Source organism: Canis lupus, chromosome 20 (assembly GCF_003254725.2).
Source record: "Canis lupus dingo isolate Sandy chromosome 20, ASM325472v2, whole genome shotgun sequence".
NCBI classification, from domain to species: Eukaryota; Metazoa; Chordata; class Mammalia; order Carnivora; family Canidae; genus Canis; species Canis lupus.
The window spans coordinates 16,284,496-16,306,522 of NC_064262.1; the positions used below are offsets into that span (position 1 = coordinate 16,284,496).

Here is a 22,027-nt window from a genome sequence, read left to right on the forward strand (position 1 = left end):
TGAACTTTTGGTAAAGTGAGCAGACGTGTTGTTAGACGTGAGTTTGATTTATTAATTAGGAGAAGGGAGAAGAGTTCTTTTCATCTGTTTTTCTGATAACCTATTAGATACATTTTCAGATTGAGATTTTTTTTCTTTTGAGCAGCATTCAAGGCTGTTATGTTTGTTTCTGAAATTAGTACTAATTCTTTAGTACAAAATATTTTGTACCCTTTGACTATGTGAGGTGATGGATATCTTAATTAGCTTGATTAAAGGAGTCATTTCACAATGTGTAAGTATGTCAAATCATCACACTGTACTCCTTAAATTTATACAATTCTGTCAATTATACCTCAATAAAGCTGGAAAAATAAATTAAAAATTAAAATATATAAACTCCAATGCCCATCAAGAGTATAATGAAAAGATAAACTGGGAAAGATTCATACAATGGAATCCTATACACAGATGGGAATTAGCAAACTCCTGTTATACACAACAACCTGGGTGGATCCCACAAAGTTCACATTAAATTTAAAAAGTCAGATGGGAAAAATAAATACATACTGTATGATTTTATATGTATTATAATCATACATATAATATACATGATTATATATATATGACACAGAGAAGTATATATTACATAAACTTTTCATGTAAAATATAAAAACTAATCTACGTGATCATAAGTCAAATAATGGTTATCCCTTTGAGTCTCAACTGTGTTTGGAGGGACTTCTGGGATGTTGGAAAATTTCTGCAGCTTGGTTGGAGTGCTGGTTATACTGAGTGGGTTCAATTTGTGAAAATTCATTGAACCGACACTTAAAACTTAATCCCAATAACCAAACTGAACATGATTAAATCTGAGCTGCTGGAGGTGGGTTTCTGGCATAGTATTTGGAAAGGTCCTCACGCGAGTCTTTAAAAATAAATATACTAAGGTATTTCTTTGAAAAAAAAAAAGATACAGATAACAATGCAGATGTACAAAATCTGTATAATTCAGAGATACTCTGACAAAATCCAGCCCCTTATCATGACTTATAACACTCTGAATAATTGATCCCTCTCTCTCCCTCGCTCTAACCTTCTAGTTTTCTCTGATTCTGATTCAATGAAGCCACATGAGAGAAACAAAGTGAAATCAGGGGAGGAAATATCTAGACAACCTGCCGAATTACAATCTGCAACTAATCTGAATTAGTTGCAGATCAATAGGCAATTGATATATATATCTACAATTTTAAATAAGGGTATCTAGAGGACTGCATGTGTGTTCCTAAGATTTGCATAATATTTTAATGAAATATGATATATTAAATCTGTTTTCCCAATTTTACCCATTTTGCTTTAATCACAATTTTTCAAATATGGCTACTTTTCTATCCCAAATATTCCCCATTATTATGATGAGTTGAGAATTGCTGTAAGTGCAGATGGCTTTCTATTCCCTTGTGACCCTTCCACATAAGACAGATCCTTTATCTTTAAAATGCATAATCTCCAAAGTGGGGCACAAGGAGTACACAAGGTGAACTATTGATAATGAGGAAAGAAAATGTTAGAAATTCTATGTGTTTATTTTGTCTATAATTTTAATTTGTATATTCAAATTAATATTGTTTTTAATGTATATAAAACAAATATCCACCCATTGAATTTATATGCCTATAACTATTATTCCTTTATTTGTTGCTCATAAAATTTTGGAGACTGCCTCCTTAAATATTATTACACTCTGAGTGGAACCTGGCCTCTAAATACAATTGATACCAACTCAAAAAAACCCAACAGTTACATAAATTTGAATCCATGTCAAGAAGTGATACAAGTGATGCCTTGAATAAATACTGAACAAAATTTTCATCTAAGCTTTGGGTTCTCATCATAAACTCTGCTATTTTTTAGTCTTATGGTCCCTGATAAGTCTTGTATCTCTGAATTTCAGTTTCTCCAGGTAGAGAAGATTACAATCTTTTCTCTGCTCACTTTCAAGAATAGGATGAAACACTGCACATAAAACACTTTATAAACTATAAAGCATTAGGTATAAGGCATAACTAATCAAATATTAAAGGTTAGTTTTTATTTTCCTTTTAGAACTAAGCATTCCATCTTTATAAATTTATTGTCAACAAAAATAAATACAATATATTTCTCAGAATGAGTACATATCTGCAGAAAATGACCTCTTTTTAAGCAAAGTATGTGGAAATAAAATTCTACTTCATGGAATAAGTAGTAGGAAAAAGCAAATTATTTGTTGCTTGGAGGATTATTCAGAATGGAGTTTACATTTCACCATCACTAAGAAAGACTGGATCTGACTTCATTAGAAGAAAGTAGATCTGAAGAAGGGCAGTGCAGGTGGAGACATTCATATGAGGAATGAAAAAAAAAGTGCAGAGATCTCATTGGTTGTACCGTCTGACTTATATGAAGGATACATGAAGGAGAGAAAGAGAAGAAATGGCTCAGGACACAGGTTGAATTAAATTAATTGGAGAACTTTCAATATTTGTTGAAGGAAATTGAATTTGAATGCTTGATTAGATGGTTTGAACTTCATAAGAAATTGGATCTTGACATAGAGTAATGACAAAATCCTCTGTACTTGATGAAGATTTGCCTTGATAGTAGTCTGTGTCAATAAGCTATGTCTTGGGAAAGATACATAGGATGCTTCAAATTAGGAAGAACACATAGGAGGCTACTACAGAAGTCTAGAGGAGAGGTAGTGGGGGATTGACTTGATTGATAACCCTGGAACTGGGAAGGAATGGACAAATACATCTTGAGATGAAATATAGCTCAAAGGCTTTAAATATTCAGATTATTTGTGACACAATATCAGTGGGTATCTGCTACCCAATATTATTAAAATAACACTGACTGTGTTTCACGTATGCTAGTCCTTGAACAAACAACACTAAAATTATGCCTGCCTAGGTCAAGTGTGCCTGAGCAAACTCCATGTGTTCAGTATACATCATGAATTTTTTAAAGAGTAAAAAAAGTGCTTGAAAACAAATGGTATATTGTGACTAAAATGCATGTGTTTAAAAGTAGATTCTAATAATATATAATAAAATTTTAAGTGTTTGTGGATATTAGATTATCCCTATGTAGTATTGGCAGCTTACTTTGAGTGGTTATTTATTTATTTATTTATTTATAAAATTTTTAAAAAGATTTTATTTATTTATTCATGAGACACATGGAGAGAGAGAGGCAGAGACACAGGCAGAGGGAGAAGCAGGCTCCCTGCAAGGGGCCTGATGTGGGACTGGATCCCGGACGCCAGGATCATGCCCTGAGCCAAAGGCAGATGCTCAACCACTGAGCCACCCAGGCATCCCAAGAGGTCAGTCATTTATTAACTCATTTAAAAATATTTTTTGAGTGCTTACTATGTGTCAGATACTCTAGTATATTTAAGAGATGCAGCCACATACACGGGTGGAAATATTTTTACCTGCATAGAGCTTGTATTCTACTCGATGTACACAAAAACTGGACAAGTAATAAACAAATGTATAAGTTAATTCCAGATAGTAACAAGTGCATTAAAAATAGTAAAAAAAAAAAAAAAAAAAAAGAGGTAGTAAAAGTAATTGGGGTTAATGGTGGGACCAAGTGCTAGCTAGCTACCTTGATAGGTTCTAAGAGATCATTCCATGGAGGAGACTAATTGAATAAGGGCATAGGGAAAAATCCAGCTACAGAGAGATTTGAAGAAGAGTGTTCCAAGCAACTGAACAGGAAGAGAAGAATCTCAGAAGAGAAAAATCTTGGTATTTCTGGGAGCATAAGAAAGAATTATGGCTCTAGTGTAGTGAGCAAAGGGGAGTTTACTATAATTTGAGATGAAAAAGGCTGAAAAAAGTCAGATTGACTAGTTTTTTCCTAGCCATAAGGAGGGTGATTGTAAGTCTCAGGATAAGTTTTAAGTAGGAGAAGAAAAACTACCAGAATGCCCATGTTATCTTCAATTTGTGGTTAAGCTATTTATGGCACCCTTAAAATAAAAATATTACCTGATGCTATTACCTCCAGAGAAAAGTTGACTCTCTTTTTCAAAGATTTGGAATCGAAAGCACAATTCCCAATATTCCCATCTACTAAAGGCCAACATCCTTATCTGCATACCAATCATTTCCTTCTAGTGCTGACAAAACAGAAAATTTTTTTTCTAGATGTTATCCATCCAAAAAACAATTTCATTTAGAGTTTAAGAATCAATTACTTTGGAGGAAGATTTTATAATCATATAAACACCTTTATCAGTAGGCATTGCATTTTCAGCATTTCTAAATTGGGTCATCTCTATTAGAAATTGCAAAGATGTCACTTGACTTAAAAATATAGCCTGGTGTTCCATTCCTAAAGGTGCTATTATGCTAACAATAAATCTGAACAAGACCGTAGGCAGAGTGTGGGTTGTGATGTACTCAATATTCATCACCCTCTGACCCAAAGGAATATCTATTATGTGCTTCTGGGATCCTTGAGCAAAGTAGGTTTATTACATCTGCCAATTTTCATGGATTTGCTGTGTGATACATCGTCTTCTTTGAAGAAATCGTGGTCACAGTACATATTTCCATCCTTGTGGTTTTCCTCTCTCAGGTAGTTCATTTACTCTGGTTCTCAATTCAATAAAAGGTTATGCTTGAAACAGAATAAAATTCAAGCAATCATAAATAATTTTCAATGTCTCCTTATCGTAGTTCTCTGATTGTGAGTGTTTAGAAGGAGGTAGATTTTTTCCCAGATTCAATTTCAGGCTACTCCATTTGCAAAACAGCAAACTATGTAAAAATACTGACACATAGGGTGTGTTTTTTTTTTTTTTTTTTCAATTGTTGGTATAAGTCCTAAAAACAACTGTATTCAAGTTTTAAAAATCCATTACTTTGGGAGAAGTTTTGATAATAATATAACCACACTTCCCAGTAGATACTGCACATAAATAGTGGCAGGAAAGACTTGGAATTCCTAGTCTCATTTTATTCCTCAAGAGTAATTATAGAGAGGGAAAAACCAGCTTGTTAGACCCTGATGACATAACACAATAGTTAGAAAGCCTAAAAGAGGCCTTTAATACTATTCTGCCAATAAATGTGACTAGCTCTAGCTTCACTTCCTTGAATAATTCAGTTTCTCTCTGAAACAAAAATGAGTCTCATCGTGCATAACCACTATGTACTTCTTCAGGACTGACCAAATAGATAGGGATTCAGTCCATAATTTTATAAGATAATGTACAGAGTGCTCAGCCCTAACAAAATAAATACAAATGGCACATAGATAAGCCACTTACATTTATGAACCAAGTGGAATGTTTAGGAAAATTACCATTTAAATGATAATATTTTGTTAAAATAAATAAAGTTAAAGATAGAATAGGAAGAAATTCATAAGATGATATGAATATTGCATGCCATGGAAATAAAGTTCTTTATAACCAGTAAGGGCTGCTATTTCTTATTATGTTCTATGACATAATACAGCCATTGACCTTCATTGGCACTATTCTTAAGGACTGCCAAGCATGTATTAGGTACTGTGTTTAAAATAATACTATCTCTAAACCCAGATAACCCAAAGCAGACACAGTGCGTGATTCAGCTGTTTATTATTTTATCCTATTATTTAATGTTTTAGGGACACTTGGGTGGCTCGGCAGTTGAGTGTTGGCCTGTGGCCCAGGGGGTGATCCTGGGATCTGGGATCGAGTCCCGCATCGGGCTCCTTGAGGGAAGCCTGCTTCTGTCTTTGCCTCTCTCTCTCTCTCTCTCTCTCTCTCTCTTTCTCATGAATAAACAAATAAGATCTTTAAAATAAATTTTTTTTACAATTGTCACATTTTTTAAACGTGAGAAGTTGAATTTTGCAATATGCCTATAATTTATCAAATTGTACACAAAAATCATAGTAAAGTATAAGATATAAAGAAACTTGGATTTCTCACACTTGTGACAGTTCTAGCATTAACAAAATCTGATCCTACATGGTTTTTCAGCTTCTTCATTATACTCACTATAGATTTGCTCTAGCTACTTTGTTTAATATTTATCTTAAGATCAAAATATTTCTTTGTGAAAACTTCCTGTGCATTGTGTAAAAGAAAATTAGAGTTTTCACCCATTTATCAATGTAGTCTCCAAATTATTCCATTAATATTTATGTTTTCCCTACCCTAAAGACATGCACATGTCTCCACTAATTTGGGGGCTAAAACTCAAAACTTCTGAGTCTATACTAAACCTGTTGATGCTTTTTTTCCTTTCAAGAAAAACTGTGTCTTTTTGTCACTCTTTTATTTATTCTGTTCCTCATTCCCAGCAGTGAGTAGGCTTTCTCCTGAGTAGAATTCCATGCTCAGCCTAACCTCAGCATCTCCAGTAATTTACATATTTTTTTTTTTTCTAACCCGCATTAGACAAGATTCTTTCTGTCATGGGGACAGAATCTCAATGTAAACTACCTTTAAATGAGAAAGGGCCATTTCATCGGCTTATCTTACTTAAAGTTCCAAAGGTAGAATAAAAACAAAAACAAAAACAAAAACAACTGTGCCTTTCTTCCCTTGAATTGTCCTGCTTCTGTGTAAATTTCATTTCCAGGGAGACTCTCACTTTACAAAGGCCCTGGGTACACTCCTACACTAATTATTTTTTTTTAAAGATTTTATTTATTTATTCATGATAGCCACACAGAGAGAGACAGAGAGGCAGAGACATAGGCAGAGGGAGAAGCAGGCTCCATGCACCGGGAGCCCGACGTGGGATTCGATCCCGGGTCTCCAGGATCGCGCCCTGGGCCAAATGCAGGCACCAAACCGCTGCGCCACCCAGGGATCCCTCCTACACTAATTAAAACACAAATGGAGTGCTTCTCTGTCATTTTATTTTAGCAAAAATCTAGAGATTTGCTAGATAAAATATATAAATAGATTGAAGGTTGAAAAAGGCAGCAGATGTCCTCCTTGAACATTTCCATGTTATATACTCTCTACTATGTTGTTGATATAGCAATTTGTGCTTTATTTCATATATCGACTTACTTGCTGGTTTCCATTTTTAGACTGCAGGCTAAAGGGGGCAGGGACCAGGGCCCTCCTATTGTTGAAGATCAGCATCTAGCCCAGTGCCTGGAACATACGAGGTCCTAATGCACATCTGTTGAATTGAATGGAACTGTTTTCTTTAGTTTATTTGATAAATATTTCTAGACCATCTGCTAGGTGATAGAGAAATAATAGAGAATATAGCAGATGGAAATCATTGCCCTCATGGAGTTTCCATTCCATTCCATTCCATCCAAATGATTTGAAACTTTTAAATATTACTAGAATTTCATCTCAGAAACCCTTTGAAAATAACATCATAACACATATTTATTGGGATAGACTAAACCAATGGTTTCTCAGAGGAAATTATATGACTAATTTTTTTCTATTGGATGATAATCCAAATAGGACCAACAACATTGAATCTCATTCATTCATTCACTCATTTATTCAACAAATGTTTACTGAGTCCCTACCAAGTGCCAGGAAGATACAGTCCCTGCACCCTGGAGCAAAAGGTCTAGTGAGGAAGAAACATAATACTTCGGTTTCCTATGGGTCCTATAGTAATTACAACTTGGTGGCTTGAAACAACACACTTATTTTCTCACAGTTCTGGAAGTCAGGACTCCAAAATGGGTTTCATGAGGCAGAAACCAAGGTATCTACAGGTCCATACTCCCTCCAAAGGTGCAGGGGGGTGAATCCATCTGTTCCCTTTTCTATAGCTTCTAGAGTTTCATTCCTTTCATTCATTGGTTAATAGTCCTCTTCTTCATACATAAGGTCAACAACATAGTATCTTCAAATCTTTTTCTGCTGTTTTCATATTGCCTTCTGCTCTGTGTCCAATCCCACTCTGCCTCTTTCTTATAAAGGTACTTGTGACATCCCACATAGGTTTTTCAGAATAGTCTACCCATCTCAAGATCTTTTTAACTTAATCACATTCTTAATATCTATTTTATTATTTAATGTAAAATTCAGTTTTCAGATACTAGGAACCTAGATATTCTTGAGAATCATTATTTAGTCTACCACAAACATTAATGAAATAATTTAAAAGTATATGATTAGCAGTTAGATATCTTAATGAAATGGGCCTTAATTTTCTCATAATATTAAAAAATACTAAGATACAATAATAGAACTTTTAATCACTCACAACTTAAAAAATATTCCAGAATCATAATATATGCCTAGATAGATGATGATTTATAGTAAAGGCTCAAGAGCCTACATCAATAATAAATGTGCTAGAAGAAGTTGTAAATTTAATTAAAGCAAACTAATAAAAAGAAAACAGAAGAGTTTTGGGGCAAAAAGTTGTTTTAATTTAGAGCCTAGGGGGTGCCTGGCTGGCTCAGTCAGTTAGGTAACTGAATCTTGGTTTTGGCTCAGATCAAGATCTCAGGATCTTGAGATTAAGCCCCAAGTCAGGCTCTCTGCTCAGTGCAGAGTCGGCTTGTCTCTCACCCTTGTTCCTTCCCCTTCCCCCCACTCATTCTCCCTCTCTCAAATAAATAAATCAATAAAATCTTAAAAATAATAAATTGATAAAATCTTTAAAATAATTCGAGTCTGAGAAGATTCAAAATATCAAAATTTCCAAAAGATTATACCAGTGAAAATAGGAAGGAAAAAGCAGATAATTACAAAAGATTTGCTAGTCTTTCAGAATTAATAAAAAGTAAGAACTGGGAAAGAAAAGAAGATATATGTATTTCTATATATATATATATATATATATATATATATATATATACATAGAAAGAGCACTTCATCATCAGATAATATAATTTTCCAAAAAAGAAGAAAATCTAATTTTCTCTCTACTTTATCTGCAAGTAGGGAGACATATCATGAGATCTTAAATAAATAAATAAATAAAATTAAAGCAATGCACTCTTGTATATATCATTATCAAAACCCTTACCTCCGGGACAATGTTTAGCTCAGACTATTTTATTTAAATAGCTATGGCTTAAAAAAATATATTCAATCTGTTCTTTTACAAGGAAATTGTGCACCAAGGACATACGATTATTTTTCCCTTTAGACTAAAGCTAAAGGACATGTTGAATCACAACCAATTTGGATAAATAAAAGTCAATAAAAGAATTTCTCAGATCTGATATGCATTCTGAGAATAATAATTTATTTTAATTTAACACAAAAGTTCTTTTAGAGATACTATACTGATTCAATATACATATTTAAAGGGCAAAATGTTAATGTTAAATTTTGATAGGAAGCCAAAATATGAAGTAGGAAGAGAATTTCTTATTCACACATTTATAATTTGGGGGCACCTTGATGACTCTGCTCTGTCTTTTTTAATCTATTACAAAATAAAAGCATTATTATTTAACTCTGAATCTTTGTTAGAGAGAGTTAGAAGTGACATGAAGCAAAATAATGTAATCACTTTGAATAAATATGTAGCACTTCTAAACACCGGATTCTCTAGTAGTAAAAATACCTTTATTTACATGGTTTTCAGATTCAAATGGTTGATTTCTACATATTTTAGCATTCTCATAGCTTTCAAGATTAGTATTATCTTTCCATTTCTTAAAATTGCTACTAAGTATGTATCTCTTATAACTGCTGCTTTTCTGCTTGTAAATTACTATGTTGGTTTCTGTGCTCTCTCAATATGTTACTGTTCTTTTTGTTTTTTGTTTTTGTTTTTGTTTTTTTACACAAATATGAACTTCAAGAGTCCCATTATCACACAGTTGGTGGAAAGCAGCATGATATGGTAGAAGGGCTGCTTTGACAGTGAGATAATCTAGCCAATGTCCTAGCTCTGTGACAATTCAAATAGGTAAACTTGACCATTAAGAATAGAACTCTATGATCTTAACAGACTATGGTTGATGATTTAGAAAAATGGCCACTCTTATTCCCTTTTCTACTTCCAGCTCTTTTATAACTTCGCAGCTTCTCTATCAAGAGATGAAGTATATTTCCAAACTCCTTGAACCTAGACTGGTCTTGTGATTTCGAATGGTTAAAAGAAAATGTAGCAGAAATGACACTGTGACAGTTTGTAAGTCTCAGCATCAAGAAATTTTGCATGCTCCTGATTTCTCTTGGCACTCTGAGCAGTCACTATATGGAAGAGCCAGAGCCACAGGGGATGAGTGAGTGATCACTTGAACCAAGGCCAAGGCAGCCCAGTTATCTCAGTTAAGAATGTCTTTGACCAGCATAGTCCCAGATGACCCAGGAGCTGACCACAGATATTCATTCAAGCCAATACTAAAAGAACAGCCCAAGTGAACCTACCCTAAATTGCCAACCTTCAGACTTATCAACTAAATGCATGGTTAGCTCCTACTTAACCTACTAGATTTGGGATGGTTTGTTACACAGCAAAAGCTAATTAACACACCAATATTAATAGATATAGGCTGAGTAAAAGAACATGTATCATTGAAATGGAAAGAATAATTTCAAAGGTTATTTCTATTTTTGATATAACATTCTATATCACTTTTTCTTCTATTTTAATATAGCTTTTTTATACTAAGTTCTAATTTGAGAGAAAAATAGGTATTTCAACCTTAATTTTTAAAGACTATACAGGAAATAAAAAAGAACTATTCTTCATTGTTTATTAATGCAAAGATGATTTAATTACATCCTATTACAATAAAAATTTCATATTTGACAATTTATAATTGAAATAATGTTAGCTCTGTTTAAAAATAGAGCTTGATGCATTTCTTAAGGATTCTATATTAGCCATAGACAGTACCTTAAAATTTTTGTTCATCACTTAGTAATTCAAATAAATAACATAAGTATTATGCATTTGCAAATTGCTTCACATATAGAAAAGAAGTATAATGCTAATAGATTATCAATCAAAATCATAATAAAACACTTTACCTGCACAAGTATTTATGAGTGGCAGCAGAATTACCAGTTTCCATAGCAACCTCATTTCCACTTTCTAAGGTCAAAATTTCTCCCATACAATCAGCAGGAAAAAAAGTGTCTATCTTCCAGTCAGTAGCTCAAGAGTCTGAAAGAGACAAAATTGTCATGAAATGACAAATATACATTAGATACTTAAAAATGTATATGAATTTTTTAACATTATTCAATTTATTATTAAAATATTGTTATCCAATATAAAGCAACCTAAATGTCTACCATATATATATATATATATATATATTTAGTTTTGCAAAGTTTCCATAATTTCAATTCATATTTCCATAATTTCAGTTCGTACCTTAGATACACATGTCATTTGCTATGAGATTTGAGGTAGTAGATAATGGACTGGAATGCACTTCAATTGAATGCATTATGTGGATTAAAACTTTCATTAATATAATTTTGACTTTAATTGCTCTTAATGAGGATTAAAAACATATTAAGCCAACTCCTATAATTCTGTTGTTGCTCTTATTTCTGATCCTATGCCATTAAGAATAGGATAAAATATTACTCTATCTTATATTAATTAACAGTGATTTTATAAATTTCATGGACTTTTCTAAGTTTTTTGTTACTATTTTTGAGAATATATTCATTAAGAAACATGATCTTTCCTAATGTTACTAGAACTAAAACTAATATTGTGCTACAAAATTTTTACAAGAAATGAATTCCTAGAAGTGTTATCTTTCAAATATGAGACATGCTTTTCCTATTGTCTTATATCATAATTTTCTCTAATTTATTTTGACAGGCTATCTTATGAAAAAAGAAATTAAGATAAAGTGTTCTGTGTTCCTTACTTTGAAAGAGAAATCTAATAAGGAGATTCTTAAAACTCATGATCTTAAAATATATTTTATATATTCTCTCTCTATATATATATATAGAATAAGCTCAGAATAAACTCATCTAGGTTACAATTGATAAAATGATTGTATATCATATCAAATGATAGTACCCTTTGGGGATTTTTAGCTTACATATATAGTTTTCTTGCAATTTTATTTTATTTTATTTTATTTATTTTATTTTTTAAAAGATTTTATTTATTTATTCATGAGAGACACAGAGACAGAAAGAGACAGACACAGGCAGAGGGAGAAGCAGGCTCCAGGCAGGGAGCTGGACGTGGGACTCAATTCCGGGTCTCCAGGATCACACCCTGGGCTTCAGGTGGTGCTAAACCACTGTGCCACCTGGGCTGCCCTTTTTCTTGCAATTTTAAATACTTTTGGAAATATGTGGACTTTTTATGTGATGCTAGCAGATAATGAAATTTTGAATATTTCCTGATATATTTTTAAATTTTAAAAATCTTTCTTGGGATGTCTGGGTGGCTCAGTCGTTGAGCATCTGCCTTTGGCTCAGGGCATGATCCCGGAGCCCCGGGATCAAGTCCCACATCAGGCTCCTTGCATGGAGCTTGCTACTCCTCCCTCTGCCTCTTTTTCTGCCTCTCTCTGTCTCTCATGAATAAATAAATAAAACCACTTAACAATTTTTTAAAAATAAAAATCTTTCTTTTTTTTCTGTTGCTAATTACTTCAACTGAAGTAAAAAACTGACTATATTCAACTTTAAGGTTTTACAAAATCTAAGTTAAATGCTTTCAAATTTAATCAAGGAATAGAAATCCAAGGGAAAATAATTAATATTCAGTTAATAAATAGGCTATATTGAGTTGATAATGTTATTGAGTTGAGAGTCTTTTCACAAATTCTCCCTTTCTGTTCTTTTTACCCTACGAATTCTAAGACTCAACTTCCTTATATTTAAATGAAGTAATATTCTATATCAACTCCTCATTTATGTTTTCAACAAATATTTATTTATCGGTTTATTTATATTCATTCTCTGAAAGACATTAGATACTTAAGTATTAGTAATGAATCTAAAAACCTTTGTCCACCTCAAGGTGCTGCTGAGTTAGGGACAAACAGGGCTAGGCAGGGCTAGGTAGGGGCCCACAGAAGCAGGCTTACAAAATCCCAAGAATGCTGAGATGTACATTCAGGCCCTCAGGGGCAACTCTGTCGGAACCCCTCTCACTTCAGTGAGCTTTCTCTGTATCTTTTTTTTTTTTTTTTTGGATCTTTACTTAATAAGCTTCTGTCCCTTTACTCACTCTCCTGTGTCCGCCAGATTCATTCTTCAACTCTGTGAGACAAGAACCAAGATCTCCTGTATCACTGCCATCTTATAAGAGACACAGACACTTAACAAAATCAACACAGATCAACCACAAAATCAAACACAGATATATACACAGGTGAATATTTATTTGTGGTAAATATGGTAATGTTTTGAACTAAAAAATGAACTCTATGTGATCTATGAGATGGGGTTCAAGTAGCATTTTTGAGCTGAAGTTTGAAGGACAGATAGCTCTTAGCCAGGCCAAGAGTGGGTGTACATGGTATGGGGGGTGTAGGAGTGCAGGGATCAAGGTGGGTAAGGATTAGGAATGAGAGTAGCAGTCTAAGCAAAACGGAGTAAGTAGGACATGGTCATGAGGCAGGACTAAATTTGCATTTTCAAAGACCTGGAGAAGAACTGGTTTCATGAAATCAGAAGGACAATGGCAGGAGACAAGGTTGGAAAAGGAGAAAAAGGCTTGAATACGCCAGGCCTGTAGGCCATGTTAACAAGTATGGATGCCATACTTTCAAATTATAATTGAGGATTTTAAGCAGGACAGAATTTAATTTATATCTTACAAACACCACTCTGGCTGATGTGGAGAATGGAAGGGATGGAGTGAAACATGGACTTTTGTAGTCTAAGAAACAGATGATGATCCTTTTGCCTAGAGTAGTGGAATCTAAGATAAAGACAATGTGATCTCTGAATGGTCTTCCAGCCTGAACTCTCTTGTTCTTTCCATGCCTGTGAATATCACATCCAAAATTATCTTTCTAAGACAAAGATTTGGTTTCATTATGCCAGCATTCTGAAACTTTTGATCATTCTCTACTGTCTAATCATCTAAAGCCTTTGGAATGGTATTCAAGGCCTTATACAATAAATTTCTAACTGTTCTTTTCCAGCCAGATTACTCAGTAAATACTTCCAGTATAGGCTCAAGGATCTACTCTCTTTTTATATTTGATTTACTTTGCATATGTATCATACATTGTCTCCACATGGATGCTCTTTGACTTGCATAGAATTCTCCATTGGAACCTACATCTCCCTTAAAAATCATATAATGGTAACATGACCATATATCTCTATTTTTCCCTGACAGTTTCTATTTATTGAAATGTCAAAGCACAACTAGTAACAGTACCCCATTCCTCCTCCCAAAATGTCCTAGTTTACAAGATAAATTATATGACCAACTTATCTGATGGACATTCATTATTTTTCCAACCCAGCATTTCTTTCCTCTTCTTCTGATAAAAAGCTCTGTGACTTTCTTTTGAGGAACTGCTTCCCTAAATATCTTCAGTCCATATAATTAGAGTAGGATTGCTTTTATCTTCTAGCTCCAGGGATGAGGATGTAACAAGGGCCGTGTCAATCAGAAATCCATTCACTTCACTACACTATTTTGTAAAAGGAGGGGCACATAAGCCAAACCAATGACAACCAAAACCAGGACCTTTGTCAATATATTATTAAGATGATTAAATTGATATCATAAAAATCTGTTAATTAAATATATTTCACAAGAGCTCTCTTAACCAAATTTTGTAAACATGGCTAAAAACTCAATTTCTCTTGGCAAACAGTTTACTAAGTCCTTGCTCCAACTACTTCTTATAGGATCTAATGCTCCTGGGTTATAATGCACACAAACCCAATTTCCAAAAGCCTCCAGATACCCAGGAATGGTTCCTTCTTCTTTAGGCTAACATAATTATTCAAAACATCAAATCTCACAGAAGCCCCCCAAAAATCTAGCTAACCCTACCCCACCTGGTATCCATGCTTCCTACATTCCCAACTTGCTTTTGACCCGTCCCTGGTACAATCCCTTGCGTGGCCCTTGTATTGTCTGGATCTGCAAGAAGAGTTCTGCTTCACCTATCCCAGCTGTGTATATCCAAGTGTTACTGTGCCGTGTTCTCCCTTCCAAAAAACCTATAGTCATACCTGATACCATGAAATTATGAAACTATCTGCCATGCTTATACCCCTGGAATTTCCAAATGTTAACCAATACAATGAAATTTTTGCCTAATCTAGTTTTTATTGTATGTTTATCTCTTGCAACCAAGATAATCTGAATAGTACATCGTTCTTCACATTCATTCATTTATATGAAGTGTTTCGCAAAGCTCCCAGAGCAAACTGACATGATATATATCTCCTGAGACTTGTATTTATCAAAGCCTCCTGTATTGCCAGAATTTTCATACCTTACTTTGAAGATAAACACCATGTGTAATACTTGCTCATAATACTTGGTGTGATATACAATGTAGAGCTCACAGTTATTCCATAATATGTGCTTGGTTTGTATTTGAAAGCCAAATAATCTAGTATTATCAAGGAAAAAACTAAACTGGGAACCTAGAGATATTGCTTCTACTGTCTCTCTCTCTCTTAACAAGCTGAGTAATGTTGAGTGATTCATTTATAATCACAGTGACTGCCATTTTCCTCTTATGAAATGGAGGTGTTTGACCTAGAGATTACCTTCATGTTTCTTCCAGCTCTAATATTCTAAAATTGTTTGATTCAACCCAGCATATAATTTCATAGTAAATATTGCACTTTACCATCTGGGTGTTTACCAGCATCCTGTAATGAGGGCAAAGCCCAGGAGACATTTTATTTGGCAATACTCTATAAAGATAGGTTAATAGCTATTATTTATACGTTGGTTGTCATTTGTAAAAGTTCCATTCGTGAAAGTTTAAATTACAGGAGGAAGGAGAGTACTCTGGCTCAATGAGAACCATCCAGATAAGAAGAGTCTGTTATTTACTCACAGCCAAATGGCCTAGAAATATTCAGTAGGTAAAATTTATGCTCGTCACTGACATGAAAAGTAGCCATAGGAATTATTCCTAGGTTCCTAGAATCCTAAAGATTGCCTGAAGCAAAATAAAGAAAGTTAATACATAAACTCAAAAGAATTTCCAGAAGCTCTAAAAAAGTTTCAAAGATGCACCACCCGCATTTTGTTTTTGATGAAACTTTTAGGCCATGCAGACTTTTAAATATCATTTTGACCTAGAAAAGTGGGTGTCTTGACCCAACTGCTAAGATCACTGTTGTATTTTTACTGAACAAACTTTGTTCTCTCTAGACCATGTGTGTTTCTTTTTTCTCTCATGGAATTCCTCATTACAAAAGTATCAGTTTCAAACACTACAACAAAAAGAATATGCATCGGTTCACAATCCCTTTCTTGCAATTCCAAAATATATATATTTTTAAATCTGTGAAAGTTATAATGTCCTTGTAAGTTGGATGGCAAAATTCACTGGGTGGTAAAACCTGTCCTAAGTTATTGTGAGGTTGTTCAGTCTGTTTTATCCAATTTATTGAGTATTTACATGTATTGTTGCTCAACCAGAAATTTTGGTTGATAGAGCTATTGCCCACTGGAGGTATTGTCTAAATACATATGAAATTATACTACAGTGTTTTTCACTGTGGCAAATCGGGATCAGCAAACTACAGAATGATGACAAAATTTGGTCCCCTATCTATTTTTGTAAATAAAGTTTCCTCGGAATACAACATGCCTGTTTATTTATGTACTGTGTATAGCTATTTTTGTACCACAAATGCAGAGATGAATAAGTTATACCACATGAGACCATATGACCCTCAAGAAAATATTTATTATCTGGACCTTTACAGATTTAGTTTCTGGAAGTTCTTTTGCTCATCCTTACTCTAATATATTCTAAACCCTAAAATATATTTGGCTATAAAGATTTCAGGTAAAGGATTGTGGCACTGTATTTCTTTAACCCTATGTATATGCACTCAGCAAAAATATTGTTTGTTTAGCAGAAAAAAATGGGTCCTATATTTTGAAGTAGCTTCAGCTAGTCAGTATCCTGCCTTAAATTGACCTCTTTGGATCACGTGTTGTTAACAAGCATCTGACCCTAAAAGCAGGTAAGAGAAGAATCCAGAAACAAGTGCTGTGACTGTGAGGTCACACTCAACATTAATTATTCTTAACCCAGGCAATGCTAACAGTTTCTTTGTACGGTTCAGAATAATTGCTTTCTTAGAATTGGAAAGCTATCACTCAGTCTACCCCTTGGCTATAAAACCATTCATCAGTCTATGAATTGCATACAATTGCCAGTAAACCAGGAATTAACTAGGAAAGTCAACTATTGGCTAAACCTCAAGCAGCAGGGAAATTCAGAGGGGGTGGGGGCTGTTACCATATTCAACTGTGGTATTATAGCAGACATGGGAGAAATGTGATTTATCAAAAGAGAGAGATTCTTTTTCTTTTACAAAAGAGGTTTCCAACCTGGGACAGGAGCTTAAATAAAAAGGCAGGGCGTGGAGCCCCCAGGTGGCTCAGTTAGTTAGGCATCTGACTCTTGGTTTCAGTTCAGGTCATGATCTCATAGGTTATGGGATCAAACCCTGAATCAGGCTCCATACTCAGTGGGGAGTCCGCTTGAAAGATTCTTTCCCTGTGCCCCCTGCTTCCCAAATAAATAAATAAATCTTTAAAAAAAAAGGCAGAGTAGATGTGCACGTGTAGCTCTACAACAAGCCTTTGGAAGGAGCTCAGACAGGATTCTAGTGGGTACTCTCCAGCTACTCACAAGCTTCATAAATGCTTAAGATGACCTATTACATCACATTGTAGGACAGAAGGAAAGCATGGGAAGTTATCCTTGTCCAACTCTCAGTCTCTTGCTCTTTAATAATAGAGATATGTAGGTGATAACATTTTGGATGATGGAGAATTATGTTCTTAATACACTCTTGTAGAAATCCTTAGGTCAATTACAAATTATACCCATTCCTTACCCCTTCTATACCACTTGAAATGATTTTTCTCACTTTGATAGAAAAAACAAAACCAACTACTGCTACTACTGAATGGTTTGGTGATTGGAATGGTTCTAAATAAAGGGTAATAGAATGGCCCATGCAGGAATATTACTTAAAATATTGGCCAACTTCTCTCTCTAATTGTATCTCACTTATATTGCTTTAGCATGAAAGGAAACCATTGTTGAAAGTGCATTAGTCCTAATGGGCTTTATTCTTCCTCTACTTATGGCAATATTGCTTTGACACTAAAGAATTTTGTAGCAGAGATCAAGATCCATTTTCAGATTGTGTGTTCATCATCAGAACAAATGTGCTCAGCACTAATTGCCCTTTTGTTTTTAATTGACCAATTAATTAACTGCATCAGATAAATTAAAAATCCCAAATCCATTTTCTTCAGGTAACTTTACTGTTGTATTTTTGTGTGATCAAATTCCACAGATGGACAGAAGAGAAGATGCTTAACAATTTTTACAACAGATTTCCAACCTCAGCATTCATGGAGTTATTTACTATCAAACTAAATCAATAATAAATTAAAAGATGAAATATTTATGATCTGAAAAAATCTGACTTGGACTAGGAAACTCCAACTGCCATTAAGTCAGGCAAAGTAGCAAGATAAATTGTACCATCACAGTCTTTGTTTTCAGAATATAATGCTATCACTTATGATAATTGTTATGCCAGCTCTCCAAATAGGCAGTCATAATAGATGATAGATTAGTAGAAAGATATAACACAGCAGTGTTTAATGCAATCACAGAAGAAGTATTACTTTTTTTCTTAGAGGAGGCATGATTACATGTTAAGTTGTTAACAGCATGAAATAAATGCAAATATGTTTGTTATGAAAATAGAATTATTTGTACATTATTTTTTTGTTAGAGCAATAGGCAGTAGAACTTAACTCACTCTTCGATATAGTCGATCTCAGATGCCTTCTGCTTGAGGAGTCTTCCTGAAAGAGATCAGTCTTGAAAAAGTGATTTTCTAACTGCTAAAAAATCATACTTTCAATGGACTGCAGAATTTAAAGAAAGTGTATAGATGACATAGGTCAGCCTTTTGCTTTCATAGGTGAGGCCAGTGAGGCCTTGAGCAGGTAAATGTTTATTCTAATTCAGTTCATGACCTAGAGTAGACCTGGGACTTACAGGCACAACCCTGACAGAGGGTTCTCCTTACTAGTTGTTCCTCATGATCTGCCACATAGGACATACCACCCCAGTCTAAATAGCTTCAGCTTCTGTGGGTCCATTTTCCCAAATATAAAATGCAGGTAATGAGACCTTCTAGGAATGCTCTTGGTGTTTATGCTACTCAGAATAAGAGAATGCAAGTTGGGGGATACTGGTTTGGAGGACTTGTAATGTCCACTCTCCACTCCTAAAAGGATGACAAGAAATACCTGTTTGGCCAAATTCATGTTTATTAGACTTATTGCAGAAAAGGAGACTACTATTTGACATGGTCTTAGCACTACCTTGGGAGGGGAAGTTATGGATGATATATATATATAGGATTTCATGGCCTGAGCCGAGTGATTTTAAAGTTGTTATTCCAAGACAAGAACTTGAGTAGGACTGGGCAAGTTTATGCAATAATAGCTGTAGATTGATGGGTACCATGAAGTGAGACTTTTGATGTGCATCCTGAAATGTTAAGTTTTATCCTGTAGAAGCAAATATTTCCTGAAGCAAATAACTAAATGATTTTTTCTTTCAGTACCATTTAACATAGGGATAGGGATATGCCAGTTGTAGTTCCCAGTATAATAGAGTAGATGGACTGTTAGCCAACCGCGAAAACAAGAAGTTGGGAAACTTTTTCTGTATAGCATCAGACAGTAAATACTTTAGGTTTTTGCAGGTTTGGTCTTTGTCACCACTACTTGAACTGAACTATTGTAGCATAAAAGCAGCCATAGACAGGATAGTAACAAATGGAGTGGCTGTGTTCTAATAAAACTTTATTTATCAAGAAACAATATATGATAGAGTTTAGTCCAAGGCTGCAGTTTACCAATACCTGGCTAAAGAATGACATGGAAAGTAATTTCTGGTGGTTAAGTTCTCAGCCCCAGCCTACTGAATATTTGATTAAGCTCTGGGGCAACAGAAAGCTGAGAGTCATAGAGAACACCTCAGATAACAAATTTCAGAAATATCTAGATTACAAAGAATGAAGTATATGCATTTATTCAGTTATTTTTAACTTTGCTACTGTATAAAATATACATATAATATATTATGACATATGATTTGGTGTATATATGTGTGTGTATGTGTATGTTAAACAGCAAGGAACAGATTATTTTACTTTTTACTTTTTTTAAATAAATTAACCAAAAAATAATCAAAACAAGAATATTTATAGCAAGATCCTCTTAAAACAGATATGTGTGATGTGTATGAAGTATTTTTGTTTTGTTTTGGGGAAAGTATAAAATCTGGGGAGAAGTATTAGAAGAGCAGAGGAAAAAAAAAACCTTTTAGTTCTTTCTGTGCCTAAGAAAAAGTAGTCTGAATATGAGAATATTTAAAAAGAAAATTTTCTGCTTTGCTACATTCTTCAAATTAAAGAAAAACAAAACAAAACATCAGTATAGGCCAAAATATTACCTAATTCTAATAAGTCATACATATAATATAAATGTTTAGATATTTTTATATACTATATATTATATAATACTCATATTATATATAATTTATATATTATATAAATAAATATATATATTAAATCTTATACTTAGGTTTAAAAAATTGATCTACTTATTTAGAAGTAGAGTATGGTGGAGAAAAGTGACTTTATATGAATCAATATTTAAAAACCGACACAACACAAACATATGGGGTGAATCTGCCAACATTTAATATTTGCCTATTTTTTACCTAGTTGCCAAAAATCAGATATAACTAAGACTGCATTAGTAAAATCATAACGGTCAAAACAAGGGAAGTGTTATTTTTGTCTTAATGTGCACTTACGTAACCACATGGGGAGATTGTATTCTCTTCTAAACATCATGGTTTAAGAAGAATTTTGACAAATTGAAACTCCCTCCTGGGGAGAAGGGTGAAGATGATGAAGTGCCTGGGAACTTATGAGGGTCAGTAGAAAGAAATGAGTATGTTTAGCCTGGAGAAGAGAGGATTTAGCAGGCGGAGAAGAGCCATCTTCAAATATTTGAAGGGCTGTCTTGTGGAAGAAGGATTAGACTTATTATTTGTGTCTCAGGAGAGCAGAACTGTGACCAAAGGGTAGACATTTCAGGGCAGCAAATTTCAGCTTAATATCAGCCCAGAGCATTTTAACAAGTAGAACTGTTTAGCCAGTGGTTAAGCGTACTGGCTTTGAAACCTAGACAGTCTGGGCTACTATCGCACAACCTACAGATACTTAATAGCTTTGGTGATTTTAGAGAAAATAGAATAGCCTTTCTGAGCCTGAGTTTCATGATAATTATAATGGAAAAAGTAGTATCTACTACATGGGTTTATATGAGTATTCCATGAAATTGTTCCTACAAAAAAGTAAAAGTGAAATGGTTTCTCCTTGAGATACCAAGTTCTTTATCATTAGGATTATATAAGGTAGCTAGATGACACCGTTTCTGGATATTATAGAGAGCATTTCTGCATCAAGGAGAAGGTTAAACTAAGCTTCTTAAGCCCTTTTAAGCTTGTTTATTTTTAATTCTATTTAAGAGCAGGAAGTCAGAAATCCTCTGGACCAGGGTTTATTCGGTGATAGGCCAAAAGCTAGATTTTTGTATCAGAGTATTTAAACATTGAGGAACCCATATAAAAATTAACATTTGGGTTTCTCTTTCAATTTCTGAAGAGATACCACCTCATACCGGTCCAAATGGCTAAAATGAACAATTCAGGAAACAACAGGTGTTGGCAAGGACTCAGAGAAAGGGGAATCCTCTTACACTGTGGTTGGGAATGAAAACTGGTGCACTACCCTGGAGAACAGTATGGAGGTTCCTCAAAAGGTTAAAAA

At 34.1% G+C, this 22,027-nt stretch overlaps 1 protein-coding gene across 1 annotated transcript in view; it reads right to left on the bottom strand.

The window, feature by feature from the left end:
• The window catches only part of CNTN6 (contactin 6), a 272,370-nt gene that overhangs the window by 203,561 nt on the left and 46,782 nt on the right, over window positions 1–22,027 (bottom strand). The window contains exon 2 of the mRNA XM_035702505.2: window positions 10,964–11,099. Coding sequence (XP_035558398.2) covers window positions 10,964–11,018 — 55 coding nt within the window. The 5' untranslated portion in view covers window positions 11,019–11,099. The remainder of the gene's footprint in view (window positions 1–10,963; window positions 11,100–22,027) is intronic.